Raw genomic sequence first — 18,597 nt, 5'->3', positions numbered from 1 at the left:
AAAAACGTCATAGTATAGTATGGCGTCAAAATCGGCCAAAAAAAGTCAAAATTTTTTTTGACCTCAAAATGTCATAAAAAACGTCATAGTATAGTATGCCGTTTTTTTCGGGCAAAAAAAGTCAAAAAATTTTTTGACCTCAAAATGTCATTAAAAACGTCATAGTATAGTAAGGCGTCAAAATAGACCAAAAAAAATCAAAATTTTTTTGGACCTCAAAATGTCATAAAAAACATCATAGTATAGTATGGCGTTTTTTTCGGGCAAAAAAAGTCAAATTTTTTTTTGACCTCAAAATGTCATAAAAAACGTCATAGTATACTATGGCGTCAAAATCGGCCAAAAAAAGTCAAATTTTTTTTTGACCTCAAAATGTCATAAAAAACATCATAGTATACTAAGGCGTCAAAATCGGCCAAAAAAAGTCAAAATTTTTTTTGACCTCAAAATGTCATAAAAAACGTCATAGTATAGTATGCCGTTTTTTTCGGGCAAAAAATGTCAAAATTTTTTTTTACCTCAAAATGTCATAAAAAACGTCATAGTATAGTAAGGCGTTTTTTTCGGCCAAAAAAAGTCAAAATTTTTTTTGACCTCAAAATGTCATAAAAAACGTCATAGTATAGTAAGGCGTTTTTTTCGGCCAAAAAAAGTCACAATTTTTTTTTACCTCAAAATGTCATAAAAAACGTCATAGTATAGTAAGGCGTTTTTTTCGGGCAAAAAAAGTCACAATTTTTTTTGACCTCAAAATGTCATAAAAAACGTCATAGTATAGTAAGGCGTTTTTTTCGGGCAAAAAAAGTCCAAATTTTTTTGACCTCAAAATGTCATAAAAAACGTCATAGTATAGTATGCCGTTTTTTTCGGGCAAAAAAAGTCAAAAATTTTTTTGACCTCAAAATGTCATAAAAAACGTCATAGTATAGTATGCCGTTTTTTTCGGGCAAAAGAAGTCAAAATTTTTTTTGACCTCAAAATGTCATAAAAAGCGTCATAGTATAGTAAGGTGTTTTTTTCGGGCAAAAGAAGTCAAAAATTTTTTTGACCTCAAAATGTCATAAAAAACGTCATAGTATAGTATAGCGTCAAAATCGGCCAAAAAAAGTCAAAAATTTTTTTTACCTCAAAATGTCATTAAAAACGTCATATGGTGGTAAGGCGTCAAAATATGACAAAAAAAAGTCAGGGTATGGTTGAACAACTACAACAACGACCCACAACTGCCACAAAGACATGGATACACCTATGTTTAGTCTGGGGGGATCTCGGCCCTCTGTAGGGGCATGGGGACCTTTCGCGTGTGTCAGCAGCAGGACTCCAGTCCACTTTCAGTGATCCACGTTTTATCAGGACAGTATCCACAGGACCAGGACCGGGCCAGAGGTAGAAGACACAGTTGTTGGACTGTCCACTGACTGTCCACGGTGAATACACCACCAAAACATTACTACGGTAACACAGCAGAACTGGAGTCTGCAGGTCTCCGTCTCAGTGGCAGAGATGGACTTTAAAACTCAACAAGACTCTGAAGACATCAGTGGAAATATACAGTGCTTCACAAACACACTGCTCATCTGAAGAAGCTGAAGTTCAGCAGCTGATGTTTTATTTGTTATAAATGCCACAGTGAAAACAATAAATACAAATTTAAACAGGCCATAAATTTACACTGAAACAGACTTGATCTGAGAACTGCTCAAAGTCCTGTCATCCTGCTGGGGTTCATGCTGTGGTGCATTTAAGGGCTTCAGGACATCACAGAGTTGGCAGCAGTCAGCAGAGAGGAGAACAGTGAGTCTGGTCTCTGTTGCAACACGTGTGGATGATCGAACTCTACGACCTGCAGGACAACGCAGAGGCAGAGGTCACACAGAGAACCTGGAACATCACAGTCATCCATCTGTTCAAGTCATGGCTTTTACAGATATTCCACAGTGACCCTGAACATCACAGGAGCCTCTTCCAGACCTGAACCTCGTCATGTAAACACATGACTCTGTTTAATGTCCCACTCTGCTTCAGATCCATGTTGGATTCATATTCTCTGCAGACTGTGATGGAAATAATGACCAGCCCTGACAGCTGTTTGCTCCTGTGCTCTGTTTCCCATCATATTCATATTCATATGCATTGAATTGAATTGAACTGGTAATTTCACGTGTTGGCCTCACGTATGAATAACGACCAGAGTCAGTTAGATGGAAACGTGACGAGGTCCGAGCTGAAACGTTCCTGTAACGCTGAGCCGGAGCCCGGTGTGCGGCAGTTACCTGTCCGTGGTTGAGGACGAGGATGCGGTCCGCCTGCAGCACCGTGTTGATGCGGTGAGCGATGGTGAGCATGGTGCAGTGCTGAAAGGCCTCTCTGATGGTGATCTGGATCAGAGCGTCCGTCTCTGCGTCAACAGACGCCGTGGCCTCGTCCAACAGGATGATCTGATGGACAGTAGGGGTGGTGACGCAAGACGTGAAAACGGACAGACAGACGTGCAGTCAGTTACACAAACGGCATTTCAGATAAACGGACAGACCTTAGAGTTTCGTAGCAGAGCTCTGCTCAGACACATCAGCTGCCTCTGTCCCACAGAGAAGTTCCCTCCGTTGTCCGTCAGCTGGGCCTGCAGCTTCCCGTGCAGACCAGAGACCTGGTCCAACAGCACCGCGATGAGACGAGAGACACCAGAGCAGTGATGTGAGGTGACAAAACTACAACCAACACAGAACATGGAACACAGAACGCGAACCACAGAACACAGAACACAGAACACAGACCACAGACCACAGAACACAGACCACAGAACACAGAACACAGACCACAGACCACAGAACACGGACCACGGACCACAGACCACAGAACACAGAACACGGACCACAGAACGCGGACCGCGGACCACGGAACACAGAACAAAGACCACAGAACACGGAACACAACACAGAACACAGAACACAGACCACAGAACCCAGAACACGGACCACAGAACACAAAACACAGACCACAGAACACGGACCACAGAACACAGAACACAGACCACAGAACACGGACCACGGACCACAGACCACAGAACACGGACCACAGAACGCGGACCGCGGACCACGGAACACAGAACACAGACCACAGAACACAGACCACAGAACACGGACCACAGAACACAGACCACAGAACACGGACCACAGAACGCAGACCACAGACCACGGAACACAGAACACAGAACACGGACCACAGAACACAGATCACAGATCACGGAACACGGACCACAGACCACAGAACACGGACCACAGAACACAGAACACAGAACACAGACCACAGAACACAGAACACAGAACACATAACCCAGAACACAACACAGAACACAGACCACGGACCACGGACCACAGAAGGCAGACCACAGACCACAGAACACAGAACACAGAACACGGACCACAGAACACAGACCACAGAACACAGAACACGGACCACAGACCACAGAACACAGAACACGGACCACAGAACGCGGACCACAGAACACAGAACACAGACCACAGACCACAGACCACAGAACCCAGAACACGGACCACAGAACACATAACCCAGAACACGGACCACAGAACACGGACCACAGAACACAGAACACAGACCACAGAACACGGACCACGGACCACAGACCACAGAACACAGACCACAGAACACGGACCACAGAACGCAGACCACAGACCACGGAACACAGAACACAGAACACGGACCACAGAACACAGATCACAGATCACGGAACACGGACCACAGACCACAGAACACGGACCACAGAACACAGAACACAACACAGACCACAGAACACAGAACACAACACAGACCACAGAACACAGAACACAGACCACAGAACACAGAACACAGAACACGGACCACAGACCACAGAACATGGACCACAGAACACAGACCACGGACCACAGAACGCGGACCACAGAACACGGAACACAGACCACAGAACACAGAACACGGGCCACAGAATGCAGACCACAGAACGCGGACCACAGAACACAGAACACGGACCACAGAATTCTTGCAGCTAAACGGCAGGAACACAAACATACCGTGTCCTTCATGTAGGTCTTCTCCAGAGCTGCCCAGATCTCCTCATCACTGTAGCTGTTGAAAGGGTCCAGGTTGTACCTGCAGACGAGCACAAACACTGACACACCTGTCTCTGAAAACACGTCTGCAGCCGTTTCCATGGAAACAAAACTGTTTGAACCAGCATGTTAGTTAAAGGTCGGTTATGGAGGCAGATACAGGAGTCGTTTTACAGTCACATGTTCAATTTATCCTCCAATCCTGTACGTCCCTGACCTTCAGTGTCCCTGTCCCTGACCTGCAGGCGGTTGATATAAACCAGTGGAGCTCTGGTTCCCTGATCCTCCATAGCCTCCTCCTGTATGAGGAACGTGCTCTGCCTGTCTCCATCTGTCAGACGACCCTCGCATTGCCAGACGTAGCTGTCTGTCGAGACTTACACACAAGCCAGCTCCCAAAGCATGATGGGTCAAAGAGGTGGAGTCGGAGATGTGGTGGTCATTTGTATCATGCTTGTCCAAATGTGGACTGATGGTGTTTCATAAGAGCACAGACTGTGGAGGCGGCTGAGGTTACCTCACGGTCCCGGTGAACAGCACTGGGTCTTGGGGGATAATGGAGAGTTTTCTGCGCAGGTCAGACAGGCCGATGGACGTGACGTCCACTCCGTCGATCAGGATGCTTCCTGCTGCTGGTTCAACCAGTCGGAACAAAGCCACGGCCAGAGACGACTTCCCTGAACACACAAAGGACATGTTTACTCTGCAGCACTTCATCATCACAGCTGTTACTCTCTGTTCAGTCTATCACATGATTCCACATGATACAAGAACGACACTGGGTGAAAACCAGTGTCCTCCAGAAGGAACCAGAGGGACAGAGAGATCCTGGGACTGCCCTGCTCTACACCTATTTCAGGTGCAATATGTACAGCATTGTGCAGTTCACACTCTCTCTGCTGCTTATACTGTCTCTACTTTGGCTCTGACTGTGTACGATATCCTATATACTGCTCATACTGTGCATCGTAATTCTAACACTCTTACATCGTATCTGAACTCTTTCTATTTGTTGTATATTCTGGGTGAATCTGTCTCTTTGCTGCTGTGACAGATACAGTTTCCCCACTGTGGGACTTTTATCTATTATTTATTTGTTGTTGTTTTTAAGTTAAAAGTTTTCTCCATAACCTGGGCTCTTTAGAAAAGGACCCCAGCAGGGTGGAACGGCTATAGACCTGTTCTTACCGGAGCCGGTCCTTCCCACGATGCCCAGCTTCTCCCCGGCTCTGATGTGGATCTGTAGCCCATTGAGGACGATGGGTGAGTTCGGCCTGTACCTCATTGTATAGTCCAGGAAGGTGATTGCTCCGTGTTGAGGCCAGTCCTCTGAGACCTGATCCATCTGCCGCTGCCTCGAGCCCTCTGACTCACAGCCCTGAATCACAGCCAGCACTTAATATTTGGGACCATACTTCAGTACAAATACTTATATGAATCAATTTATGAAATATCATGTACATATGTAAATATGAAGATATGCTTTTATTTTGATGATGTTAGGGTTTATGTATATTCTAAGGGGTAGGTATTGTAGTATTTTTTTATTTGATTTGATTTGATTTATTTTAGAACATGTTTTTTCTTGCCTCTGTCTTCCAGCTCTTCTGTACACTACGTTTCATTTTCTTCATTTTTCACAGGGAGTTTGATTGTAACCAAGGAATTTCTCTCTGGGGATTAATAAAATTTCTCTGAACACAAACTTCCTTTAAAACAACTGATTTTTTATGAATACAACATGAAGTGAAACAAAACACTAACATTTCACCCTTTAAGTTGATGCGTTGAACTTATTCTCAAACAGCCGCTTATCTCCATATCCCTCAGTCACAGACGGAGTGGTCTCTGAGTCCGCCTGAGGTCTCTGAGTCCACCTGAGGTCTGAGTCCACTTGAGGACTCTCAGTCCACCAGAGGTTTCTGAGTCCACCTGAGGTTTCTGAGTCCACCTGAGGTTTCTGAGCCCACCTGAGGTCTCTGAGTCCACCTGAGGACTCTCAGTCCAGCATTCCCTGTCTTTTAGCTCAGTGTTTGGTCTCCACCAGTTCCTTTCTGTACTTGGGTTCCACTATTTTCACTCTGTCAGTGTAACTTTATTCATCTAATGTGAATGAGATTTTCCTTTACTGACCGTGATGTACTCCAGCACCCGCTCCACAGAGATGAACCTGGCCTCCACCTCCATCAGCGACTGGATCATATACTGACAGTTACTCGTCAGCTGGAAACAAAAGCATTAATAATATGACTTACAAACACACTATCAGAGACGTAACCTTGACTTATCCATCAACATCCATCGGATTTACTGTGTAAAGTGGTGCAGAAATGCAGATTTGGAGCCAGAGATCTCCTGAGACACCGCTCAGGTGTGTTTCAGGTCAGTTTACTGTGGCTGGGTCACATTTACAGGTTTGGTGAAGCATCTCAACTCTCAGCTGCTGGATGGACCGATGATGAAATGTTTCAGACATTCATGTTCCCCTCGGGATGAACCGGAATAACTCTGGTGATCATGTGACTTCTTGTCTATCACCATCTTCAGGTCACTATCAGAGTTCTGCTGCAGAGCGTGGCAGCAGCAGCATCAGGTGACAATGACAGAGGCAGTGCTCAGGTTCAGGAAACCTGGTGATCCAGGAAGCCTGAATGATTCATTGCGCTGCAGAGTCAGAACCGACTACAAACTCGGCTTTTACTTAAAAAAAACAAAACGGAGCTAACGTTAGCTTGATTTGGACGAGCTAACATTCAGCAGCTCAGCAACTGAGGAGAGTCTGCGTCACACACGTCGTCAAACACAGTCCTGTCAGACTGTTTCATTATTTCATTTGTTTATTTATGGTGTTTACTGTTTATTTATTCCTGTTCTCTAAAACACTTTAAGCACGAGTGAGTGTCAGGTGATAGCTGTACCTGTATGATGTAGCACAGGGCGAGGGCCTTCATGGGGGGGCTGCAGACGTCGTTAGAGCTGAAGACGACGAGCAAAGCGACCGGCAGCGTCATGACGGCACACAGAGAGTCGACCAGGAAACAGAGCCAACGCATGGCGTAGTTAAAGAGCAGGAAGTGGTTTGCATTGACATCAGAGAGACTCTTAAACCTGCAACACAAACAGGTGCACACACACACACTGTGGATCTGTAACACAACAACTTTAACATGCCAGGGATCCATCCACAGACACCAAACACATGTGGAAACAGATGTTCTTACAGCTGTGTGTAGCTGTGCATCTTGTTGTAGGCGTGGATGGTGCTGAGGCCCTGAGCGATGGAGGTGCACAGAGAGATGCAGGGAGAGCGACTGATGTTCTCCATCTTCTTTAACTCACAGATGTTTCTCAGGAACATCCTGCAGAGAGAGGAGAGTCGGTAAAGCTCAGCATCACTGTCCCGACCGTCACTTCACCTCCGCAGGGAACATCAGCAGCTCTCTGCTGAATCCACCACTCCAGCAGCAGAACCTCTGCCTCAGACCTCCACCACAGGTGAGTAACAGGCAGGTACAGGCAGGTACAAGCAGCAGGGTCTCAGGGCAACACTGAGGAGGAAAACCAGACGTGACGAGTAGCCTGTGACAACAGCAGGTTTAAAACTGGGAACAGGTGTGTCAGCGGGCCAGGAAGCTCAGGTGACTGTAAAAGAAAAACAGGTGAGCAGATGGACATGGGTACAGGAAGCAAGTCTGAGGACAGGTGGGCAGAGGAAGAACGGCAGGACTGAGGAAATGAAGGGGAGAACAGGGAAACAGGGCCTGATGGGAACAGGGAAGCAGACTGTGACCAGCTGTTAGAGTTCGATTCCAGCTGTTTCACTGTCACAACAATCAATATCAATACTTCAGCTGATCACAGGTCAGAAATCTTTATTTATAACTTCATGAGATTCAATGTGATTGGCAGGTCTGTGCGGTCACCTGATGAAATGAGGACTCACCAGAGGAGGAGGGCGAGGAGCGCGGTGAGGACGAGCACCGGCAGCAGCATGACGGGGAAGATGATGGAGTTGATGATGCAAACGCAGACGGCGATCAGACAGAAGATGAGCAGGGCGTTCAGATGGTGAGGGACCAGAGAGTCCATCTCATCCTGATACCTGGAGAAACAGTTGAGGACGCGTCCGGTCGGAGTCGTGTCGAAGAAACTCATCGGACTCACCACGATCTGAGGGAGAGGCCGACCGGTCAGCTGATCACAACTGTTTACAAACTCACAACAACAACAACAACAACTGGATGGAGACAAAGACTTAGAGTGGCTTCAGAGGACGAACATGTAAGGACAATGCTAAGGACATCCTTTATGAAGATGATGATGATGATGAGCACTGAGGCTAAAGATGATGTCGATAATAACAGCCTAACAAACAATGTCTCCACGTCGCAGTCTCCACGTCCCTGTCTCCACTCCCCTGTCTCCACTCCCCTGTCTCCACGCCCCTGTCCATGCCCCTGTCACTCATCTGGCTGTTCATTCTTGGTTGTCGCTGAGTTTCTGTCTCACCTTCCTCAGCAGGCTGTTGTGCAGCGAGGTGGAGGCGTGAAATGTGACCTTGATGTAGCAGAAACATTTGATCGTGCAGACGCTCAGCAGGAGGACGATCATCACGCCAAACATCAGCTGGTAGAAGGGAAGGTCGGCGTTCACAGAGACGTTTCCTCGCTCAGAGGATGTCACGTTGGCGGTCTGAGGAACAACACAACGCCCAGTCCAGATGTTTGAATTGTTTGGTTTAGAAAAAAATTTCCTCTGAAGTTTTTCTTTTCTTTAAATCGTCTGCTGCTGCAGCTCCAAACTCCACTGTCACAGTATTAATGAGGAACCTTCTACCAGGAGAACCAATGATCCCTTTATATTTAACTGTCATTCATTTTTTAATCAAGTGTGTGTGTGTGTTTGTGTGTGTGTGTGTGTGTCTGACCCCGTGTCCCTGGAACAGCCAGTAGCTGAGCCACCAGTAGCTTAAAGCTACATTAGTGATCAGGATGATGAAGAGGAGGAGGATGAAGAGGCTCACACAGAATCCTGCAGGAAGACACGAAAAACATGTCTCATAAAAAATGCTTTTATTTTGAAGGGTGCAGGCTACCACCCCATTGTGTTCGTGTTCTGTGCGTGCGTGTGTTTGTATGTGTGTGTATGTGTGCGTGCGTGCTGACCTCCTGCTGCCTGGCTGTAGCCTCTGAACGTTCTCCAGGTGACCAGGGTTCCTGTGCTGTTCTCCTGGAGGATCAGCTGATCAGCAGCTACACAGAGAACGAACACGTTAGTGAAGTTCCTGCTGAGCCTCAGGTTCTCAGCAGCTTTCATTCAGTTCTTTATGAGAACCGGCAGCTGGACTGATCCCGACCACAGGTCTGTTAACAGTCAGTCAGAGACCCTGAGGAGAACCGAGGGAACCCTGAGGAATCACGGAGCAGCTGAACAGCTGGTCCAGTTTTGGGTCAGAACCTCGGTCTCACGTGTCCCATCAAACAGAAAATGATGTGAATAAATGAAGTCAGCGTTAACGTGGCTCCTACAGGTATGAAGATGTAAAAACTGGCCACATGATGGTGCTGTTCTCACTCTGCAGACTTCTTTACCTCAGTGTCAGAGAGAACCAGGCTTTTATTTTGGCTTCTCTTAGAAAAAGACCTTTATTTTGAATTTCCCCAGTTTTGTCTGGACACTTCTTCCACGTTTACCTGTTGTAATAAATTCCCTCAGGTGTTCTCCTTCCATGAATGAAACACTTCCTACAGGATTTTCACAGTAAAGTCCTGCTGCCTTCTCTTTACAGGCAGGCTTTTACTGTGAAAGCAGACAGCGCAGGAATGAATGAATGAATTCAGATGACAGGGTGCAGCGTATCTTCCCTCTGTGTTTTTCACCTGTCCTTTCTCACAGGTGAAGCTCTGCCATTAGTTGAACAGTAGCTTTTATATGTTGTTCTTCAGCTTAATGTTGTTTTTGTAAAGTTTTCCAGAAACTAGGAAATCTGTGACAGACGACCCAGAATCACCGGGACCGGTCCTGTGTTTGGTGAACATGACTGAGGAACTGTCCTGTTCCAACACAAGCGCTGTTCTCACAGAACCTCACAAAGACAGTCTGTGAGAACGCTGAGGAACGCTGAGGAACGCTGAGGTTCCCTGGGTTAAAGACATGAATATGAGGACAGACTTACGTTTGTCAGGTGACGGTGCGGCGGTGCTCTCGTCTGACATGTCGAACACTGTGAACAAACAGAGCGTCACAGGACAGATCACGTGACCAGACTGATTCTGCTGGTGAATAAAGTGCAGCTGCGGTAAAACAGCGACGGTGAGGCTGAAGTTCTCTGTGTAACCACTGAACCAAACTGCTTCAGCGGAGTCTGAGAGCGACTGATCTGAGATTTCATCATGTTTAAAAACACTGAGCTGTGTGCACGTCAGATCACTTCCTGTCATGTGACTGTTCAGCTGCTGCTCTGAGTCTGTGTCCATGAGCTGTGTGACGTACCTGGGTTAACGATGCCTCTGTCCATGTGGCAGTTAAGCTCCGCCTCCTCCTTCTTCTGGTCTTCCTGAGGCTGGAAACATGAAGCGGCAGCACGAAGTGAAGACGCTCAGTAAGAAAATGTTCATGTCAAACTGAGGACGGTGGAGTCGGGGGGCGTGTCTTACTGTTCTCTGCTCCCTCAGGTGTTTGGTGATGAGCTCGGCGTAGTGACCCTCCATCCTCATCAGGTCTACGTGACTTCCTGTTTCCAGGACTGACCCATCCTTCAGGACCAGGACCTCATCACAGAACTCCATGTACTGATGGACACAGAGACACAGAGAGACAGAGAGACACAGACACAGACAGAGACACAGACAGAGACACAGAGAGAGACACAGAGAGACACAGAGAGACAGAAACACAGAGACACAGAGAGACAGAAATTAAAAATTCCCCTTGGAGAAGGAGACAGGACAAATCTTTGTGCCATGAGCTTGTCACAACCTGACACACACACCCACACACACCCACACACACACACGCACGCACGCACAATTTCAAAGATGACATACAACATGACCACAGACAGACGTTCTAGTCGTCCACACTGGCCACAGATGGGGGTCAGCCTGCAGCTGGTGGGTGACCAGTATGAACCCACCTGCAGCTGGTGGGTGACCAGTATGACAGACTTCCCCTGCAGGTCCTTCTTGATGCACTCCTCAAAGATGCGTTTCCCTACGTGGACGTCCACAGCGGACAGCGGGTCGTCCAGCAGGTAGATGTCTTTGTTGGCGTAAACGGCTCGTGCCAGACTGATTCTCTGTTTCTGTCCCCCCGAAAGGTTCACGCCCTGCTCCCCTAACTGAAGACACACACAGTTACACTCTGCATCTGAGAGGACGAGCAGCTGACACATGGACACTCAAACGTCCTCCGCTGTCGGACAGTCGTGTCCTCGGTCTCATACTAGAGAAAACTCAGACGAACAGACGAACAGAAGAAAAATAATTAAAGAAGAAGAAGCTGACATTTCTTCTACACTGGGATAATATCTCTCTTCAGGTGTGTCCAGGTGAGTCACTTCCTCTGCACCTGACTGAACACACCCACGTTCCAAAGAGAAGAATTATTAAAAATGAAAATCAAACACAACATCAGGTGGGTCTCATGTCCTCTGATAGGTTCTAAGCTGTTGTAATGGAACTCAAGCTGAGGGTTGACGGTCCATCAGATGTCCTCTGCTCTGTGAGGACACCTGAAGGACCATCAGTTGTCCTCACTCAATCAGTAACAGAGCAGTCTCTCACCACAGTCTGATCCCCGTGAGCCAGGATGTGGAGGTCGGCCTCCAGGTCACAGCTCCTCAGGACTCTGCTGTACCTGCAGAGCAGCAACGCAGCGTCACCACAGACGTTCGCTCACACCTGTACACACCGACAGGACTGTTCATCTTACCTGGACTGGTCCAGAGTTTCCCCCATCAGGATGTTGTCCTGGACTGTCCCATAGAAGATCCAGGCCTGCTGGGAGGCATAGGCGATCGATCCGTCCACCGAAACCGATCCCTGCTGCAGGTGCATCTGATACACGACACAGCAACAGTGTTTACCTGCTCAGGTTTTTACCTGATGAAGTGTTTTCAATAAGAACCATTTTAAAACCGTGATGTGGTCTGAAGACTTTTCATGGACGTGTCTGTCACTAAGGAGACTACATGGCAGATGATACGACAGGTTCACCTGGACAGAGACCTGCAGAGAAACTCTGAGGCACCTGTCAGAGGCGAAGCTTCACCAATACCTGTCGACATTAGTGGACTATAGGAGGTCCAGGAAGACTGAACACGCTCCTGTCTGCATACATGAGGACGCGGTGGAGCGTGTGGACAGCATAAAGTTCCTGGGCATCCACATTTCCTCTGACCTCTCCTGGTCTGTGAACACTTCACACCTGGTGAAAAAGCTCTTCTTTCTCAGGAAGCTGAAGCGGACTGGACTCTCTTCTCAGCTGCTCGCAAACTTCTACAGGGCCACGATTGAAAGCGCACTGTTTGTACCGCTTCCATCAGGAACGCGGTACAGGAACATTAAAACCATCACCAACAGACTCAGGGACAGCTTCTTCCCCAGAGCTGTAAAAGCAACAGCCCCACCGCAGTGAAACCACCCACATCCCATCCCCCTACTGGAGCCTCAAACATGTGACCCCCCCCCCACACACACACAGCATTCCATACACTGGACTGGCACTAAGCTGCACTTTATTACTTACTTACTTTACTTACTCTACTTTGTGTTTATATTTTCATAAGTCTTCTTTTTTAAGTATTGTGTTATTTATTTGTGTGTGTGCCTTAAAGCCGGGAGTCTGCAAAATTTCGTTATGCTCGCATAATGACAATAAAGACTCTTGATTCTTGATTCTATCATGAGAACAAACCCGTCTGGTTCTAACCCGTCTGTCTAAGACGGTCTGTGTGTTCACAGGTGAGCATGATGCAGGATCAGGTGAACTCACCTGTTCTAACAGACTGCAGATCAGTGACGTCTTCCCACTGCCGACGTTGCCACACACGCCCAGCAGCCTGCCCTGCACCACAAACACACAGCGTCAGGAACACACACACTGATCCTCACCAACAGAAGTCCAGCAGCTGTTACGGGATCCAGCTGTGTCTCAGCTGAGGAGACCAGGTCCCAGGAGAGCCTCAGACCGGAGACATGAGGCCTGTTCCTGTTCGGATCAGTCTGAGACAGGAAACTCACGCAGAGAAGACGGAAGCGAAGGTAAAAACCACTGTCACCTTGTTGAGGGTGAAGGAGACGTTCCTCAGGGTGGGCGTCACCTCAGTGAGGCTGGTTTTGTTCACCAGGTCGTCCCTGTCCTCTGCGGTGCAGGTGCTGAGGGGTTTGGTCCAGGACAGCGTGGCCTTGTCCATGATGACGGCTGCTGACCTGGAGTCAGTCTTCTGGACGACATAGGACTCTGGATTCTCTATCAGCAGTAACCTCTGCAACACACACACAGACACAGACACCCACAGAGACACAGACACAGACACAGACACAGACACACACACACACACACACACACACACACACACACAGAGACAGACACAGACACACACACACACACACACACACACACAGACACACACAGAGACACAGACACACACACAGACACAGACACACACACACACACACACACAGAGACAGACACAGACACACACACAGACACACACACCCACACAGACACCCACAGAGACACAGACACACACACAGACACAGACACAGACACACACACACACACACACACACACACACACACACACACACACACAGTGTTTGGAGCAGTAGAAACCATTAATTCTCCAGTTGAACCTGATTCAGTTTATCAGGACCAACGATCCACAGCTGAACTGAGACCTGGTTCCGGCTCCGTGTTTGGCCGGTCAGAAATGAATGAACTGGACGTCCACAATCTGCTCACTAACAGTGGGATGAGTGGCAGGCCCCGCCCACCGCCAGACGGCAGGACGACAGCGTCTCGGCATCAAGCGGCAGTAACCGGAGCGTCTGTGCAGAGACACGCAGACCGTGATCAGGTTCGTCCCAGGTTCTTACCTTCAGACGAGCCACAGACACGGCGGCCTCAGCCAGGAACTTCACGGCCGTGGGAGACATGGACAGAATGAACCTCATGCAGTTGAAGATGGTGACGACCGGAAAAGCCTGAAGAGGAAGGATTCAGAGCGAGCTCCCTGTGAGTCACCACACCTCTCAACACCTTTCATCACAGGGAGGAGACACAGGTGTGTGCAGGTAGATCAGCTGTTTGTACTCACAGTGCTGGTGCTGAGAGGTAAACCGAGCCAGGTGTGAACCAGGAAGGTGCAGGTGGCGGCGATGATGGGGACGAGGGGACTCATGGTCACACTGAAGTTCTGGATGAGGGCAGCCTTCTCCAAAATCCTCCTCTCTGTGGTCCTGATGTCTGACACACGACAACACACACACCACACACACACACACACACACACGATTTCTGAGTGTTTGTGTGTGTGTTCAGTCCGACCTGCAGATTTTGCAGAGCAGTGAGGGAAACAGAAAGCGTCTCCTCTCACCTGTGATCTTCTTCTCGAAGGATTCCTCCCACACGTACATCTTGATGAGTTTGATGCAGGTGAGGAGCTCGTTCGTGGTCCGGACTCGACTGTCGGTGACAGGTGAAGCTCTCTGCTGGAACATATTGATGAGCCTGGCAAACACAAACTGACACACACACAGATTAAACTCTCTTTGGTCCGGGTCTGTCCATTGTCTCTATCAGTAAAAACCACACGGACCATCAGACCGGCTGGAAACCGGTTTCAGATCCAGGATCATGACGTCATATAAAGTCATGTGACTGTAAAGAACCTGATCAGTGAGGTCACTGATCGATACACAGGCTGCAGAGTGTTTCAGTGAGCGAGCAGGTTGCTCAGGATTCACTTCACGTTCGCGTGAGTTTGTCATGTGTTTGTCGGCTTGGACTCGATCAGCTGAACGGCAGTGACAGAAACACGGAGACTTGTGTTCGCTCTTTGTTAAAAAGTTGATGATCTGACCTCAAACGTCGCCTCAGACACCGAACGTGACAAGAGCTGCAGCTGGAGATGACATGAGCCAATCACAGCACAGGACAGGACCGTCTCTAACCAATCAGATTCTGTTAAACACATCATGTGATCAATTTGTTTCATGCAAAAAATGTCAGAAAACAGTGAAAGAAGCCTGTGAAATTTTCCCCCTGACTGTGGGACGGACGAGGGGGCGTCTTTAAATGTCCTGTTTCAGTTGATGAACACAGTTTTCTGACAAATCTGAGACAAAAAGACGCAGCAGCTCCTTAATTTTCTGTCAATCAACTTATCGATCAATCAACGAATCACTCAGCTCTGCTCTGAGGACACTCAGACGGGCGGTCGGTCCTCAGTCAGACCAGGTCGCACAGGTGAGCGCTGATGAGTCTTCACAGAGAAACAAACCTCAAATGCATGCCAAGCTAAGCTAAGCTAAGCTAAGCTAAGCTAACGTGTATGAGCAGTGTGTCCACAGACCTGCAGCACGATGAAGATGAGGAAGATGAAGAAGCCAATGAGGGCGGTGTAGTCCAGGATGTAGCAGGAGTAGATGGAGCAGATGATGAGCAGCAGAGGAAACGGCAGAACTAATGGACCCAACAGGACGGCGTCAAAGAGACGGTAACTGTCCGTGGTCAGGATGTTCACCATCTGAGACAGAGACAGGCAGACAGAGAGGGACACGCAGAGAGAGAGGGACACACAGAGAGAGACAGACAGGCAGACAGAGACAGGCAGACAGAGACAGACAGGCTGTGATTATGCAGATATGTTTAGGAGCTTTCAGCTACATCAGCTGGTCATCATCTTCATCATCTTCACTGATGAAAACCAGTCGACTGTCAGGAGACGACCGTCAGAGTCAGAGCATCACAGGAAGAACACGGAACACAACACAAAATGTGGAAACGATCATTTCACATTTGGAAAATAAAAGCTGGGGGATTTTCAGAATAAAGCTCTGCTTCATTACTGTCTGCTGCTGTCACCAACAGACGTGCTTCCAATGTGTCTACCTGTCCCACGGAGACTCCACTGTGCGTCCTCAGAGAGATGATCTTGTTGAAGCCCAGCATACAGAACCCGGCCTTCAGCCTGATGCCTGTCCTCAGGTTCATGGCCCAGCTCAGAGTGAGACAGCCGACCCTGAAGAGCTCCACGGAGACCAGAACCAGACAAAGAGCCACGCCCCCCAACAGCGAGGATGACTCCGGGTGGAGGACATAGCTGAGGATCTCATGGACCAGGACGCCCTGACAGAAGAAACCAAGAGGAACCCTGAGGAACCCTGTGTGGAACCCTGTGTGGAACCCTGTGGTGGTGGGATATCATGTGATGCTGGTTGCACTGGGCAGCAGAGACTCACTGAGCCAACAAACAGAGCCAACATGAAGAGGACGGTGACGCAGAGGACGAGCAGCAGACGATCTCTCTGGAAGCAGAGCAGCACTCGGGTCAGAGACGCTTTCTGTAGACCGACCGCACACACTTCCTGTTCCCAGAGTCTCTGAAGCCTGAACACACACACACACATTAACAAACATCTTCGCACATGGTAATAATCATTATCAGAACTGTTATTACTGTCCTACCTGTCTCCGTTGGCATCGGCTCCGTCCAGAGGGGACAGACTGAGTGAGCTGAAGTCCAGCCGTTTCCTGGACATGGACCACATCACAGGAGTCATCCAGGACATGGTACTGAAGGACAGGAAGCCTGCTCTGTCCAGAGGACTGAACCTGGACACCAGTCAATCAGCAGAATCAGGTATCATGTATCAGAAAGATGAAGATGGACGTCTCACCTGTCCACACAGGTCATCGAGACCTGAGACAAATGTGACTTTATCTTTTGAGGTCTGATTTACCTTTACCTGCTGATGAAGACAGAGTCAGTTGAGAGAAAGCTCCACAGCTTGAGTCCCTTGAGTGGACTGTGTGTTTATGGATGATTTTATTGATACTGATCGATTATCAGCTCTGCTCGTCGACCTGATCCTTCGTCAGGTAAAGAACCTGAACGCTGCCTGATGAACGTGCTGAGGATAAAAGCAGGTGAGTGGACGCTGCAGCGCACAGAGCGTCTCTGCGTCCTTTTCTTTTACAGTGTCAGACACTTGGACGTCCTGGACTCTAAGCCGTGCTGCACACAGCGATGCCTCAGCATTTAGCTGGTGTTTCTGGTATTTATTCATATATCATCAGGAAGTGGAAGTTACACTGTGTGTATCAGTGTGTTTCATGTCAGCGTTAAGGTTTTACACGGGATAATCACTCACCTCGACCCTGCCGCTGTCTCTGATTGGCTGGAGGAGCAGGTGGGAGGAGCTGGAGGTCTCCTCAAATCTGCTGCTGGGGCTCTTTTACCGTCCATCCTGCTGAGACAGAAACACACCTGTGACTGTAGATCAGCTGTGATTGGCCGGCCTCCGTGTGGACGAGGGGTTTAGCTAACAGACCCTGTTCAGACCCTCCTCAGCTCAAATGTTCCAGCATCATCCCAGTCCCAAAGAAACTACGACCCGAAGACCTGAATGACCTCAGGCCGGCTGCCCCGGAGTTACACGTGATGAAGATGATAGTGGCTGCGGCTGCACCACCTGAGGCCACAGGTCTGCCACGTCCTCCACCCGCTGCAGTCTGCGTACCTGTCTACACGCTCCAGCGTCTCACCTGTCTCACCTTCAGCACCATCCAGCCTCTGCTCGTCAGTGATGAACTGACAGAGACGGGTTCACACCTGGTGGCACGGATCACGCACAGCCTCACAGGTAAACCTCAGAACGTGCGCTTACATTAGCGTTCTCCACCGTTCTGTACTGGAACCTGCTCGTCACACTGTTCACCTTTACATGATTCATTCTGCTGCTGTGTACCAGACTCTTACTCATTTTACCTACTGTATTTATCACACGCCTTCTTATCTTAGCTTGTGGATTCTGCTGGAATCTGTGAATTTCCCCCGGGGACGAATAAAGTTTCTTTCTGTTTAAACACTGAAGTGTCTCAATGCGAACGTTAAAGCGAACAGTCTCTCAGTTAGTTAGATACCACTGGTTCCTCGAGTCTCCATAAGTACAGCAGATCCTTCAGTTCTCAGGCTCCTCTCCTGTGGAACCATTTACCCCTTTGGGCCTTGGAGGCAGACTGGGAGGCAGACTGGGAGGCAGACTGGGAGGCAGACTGGGAGGCAGACTCCTTCCTCTGTGATAAAGCATATAGTTCGTTCTGGCTCAGGCTTGAACCATCTACTAGTTAAGCTGCTGTAGGCTCAGACTGCCGGGACTTCCCATCATGCACTGAGCTCCCTCTAATGGTTATTATTAGTCCTACTATCAGTCTGACCATCATTAGTTCTTCCATTGTTGTTGTTTGTATTCATGTTGTTACT

At 48.5% G+C, this 18,597-nt stretch overlaps 1 protein-coding gene across 2 annotated transcripts; it reads right to left on the bottom strand.

Moving 5' to 3' along the window:
- Positions 1–1,576: 1,576 nt before the first annotated feature.
- LOC121184618 (ATP-binding cassette sub-family C member 12-like) lies at positions 1,577–17,581 on the bottom strand. Of its 2 annotated transcripts, XM_041042418.1 has the most exons (29): positions 17,486–17,581; positions 16,800–16,946; positions 16,574–16,721; positions 16,224–16,460; positions 15,685–15,858; positions 14,707–14,854; positions 14,428–14,576; positions 14,207–14,314; positions 13,387–13,593; positions 13,101–13,172; positions 12,039–12,163; positions 11,891–11,963; positions 11,242–11,445; positions 10,763–10,897; positions 10,599–10,668; positions 10,282–10,329; positions 9,272–9,358; positions 9,034–9,137; positions 8,616–8,798; positions 8,050–8,276; positions 7,328–7,465; positions 7,025–7,244; positions 6,240–6,329; positions 5,295–5,484; positions 4,624–4,783; positions 4,068–4,146; positions 2,534–2,647; positions 2,274–2,438; positions 1,577–1,843 (listed from the first exon to the last, which is right to left on the bottom strand). In XM_041042418.1, the coding sequence occupies exons 1-29, from the start codon at positions 17,578–17,580 to the stop codon at positions 1,751–1,753; spliced, it is 3,990 nt and encodes a 1,329-aa protein (XP_040898352.1). In that variant the 5' UTR covers position 17,581; the 3' UTR covers positions 1,577–1,750. The 2 variants fall into 2 exon arrangements, with proteins under 2 accessions (XP_040898352.1, XP_040898346.1); XM_041042412.1 differs by lacking the exons at positions 16,800–16,946; positions 17,486–17,581 and having other exon boundaries at positions 7,025–7,214; positions 16,574–16,688.
- Between the last annotated feature and the right edge of the window lie 1,016 nt (positions 17,582–18,597).

The sequence above is a fragment of the Toxotes jaculatrix genome, chromosome 1 (assembly GCF_017976425.1).
Source record: "Toxotes jaculatrix isolate fToxJac2 chromosome 1, fToxJac2.pri, whole genome shotgun sequence".
NCBI classification, from domain to species: domain Eukaryota; kingdom Metazoa; phylum Chordata; class Actinopteri; family Toxotidae; genus Toxotes; species Toxotes jaculatrix.
This window is presented reverse-complemented; position numbering and strand designations above follow the sequence as displayed.

What these genes read in the sequence shown, in the direction of transcription:
- LOC121184618 (XM_041042418.1), bottom strand. Translation starts at nt 17,580, where the DNA reads ATGGACGGTAAAAGAGCCCCAGCAGCAGATTTGAGGAGACCTCCAGCT. An exon ending in GTGGAGTCTCCGTGGGACAG is followed by an intron (nt 15,859 to 16,223) that starts GTAGACACATTG and finishes TCTCTGTCTCAG; the next exon opens with ATGGTGAACATCCTGACCAC. An exon ending in GAAACTCTGGACCAGTCCAG is followed by an intron (nt 11,964 to 12,038) that starts GTAAGATGAACA and finishes GCTGCTCTGCAG; the next exon opens with GTACAGCAGAGTCCTGAGGA.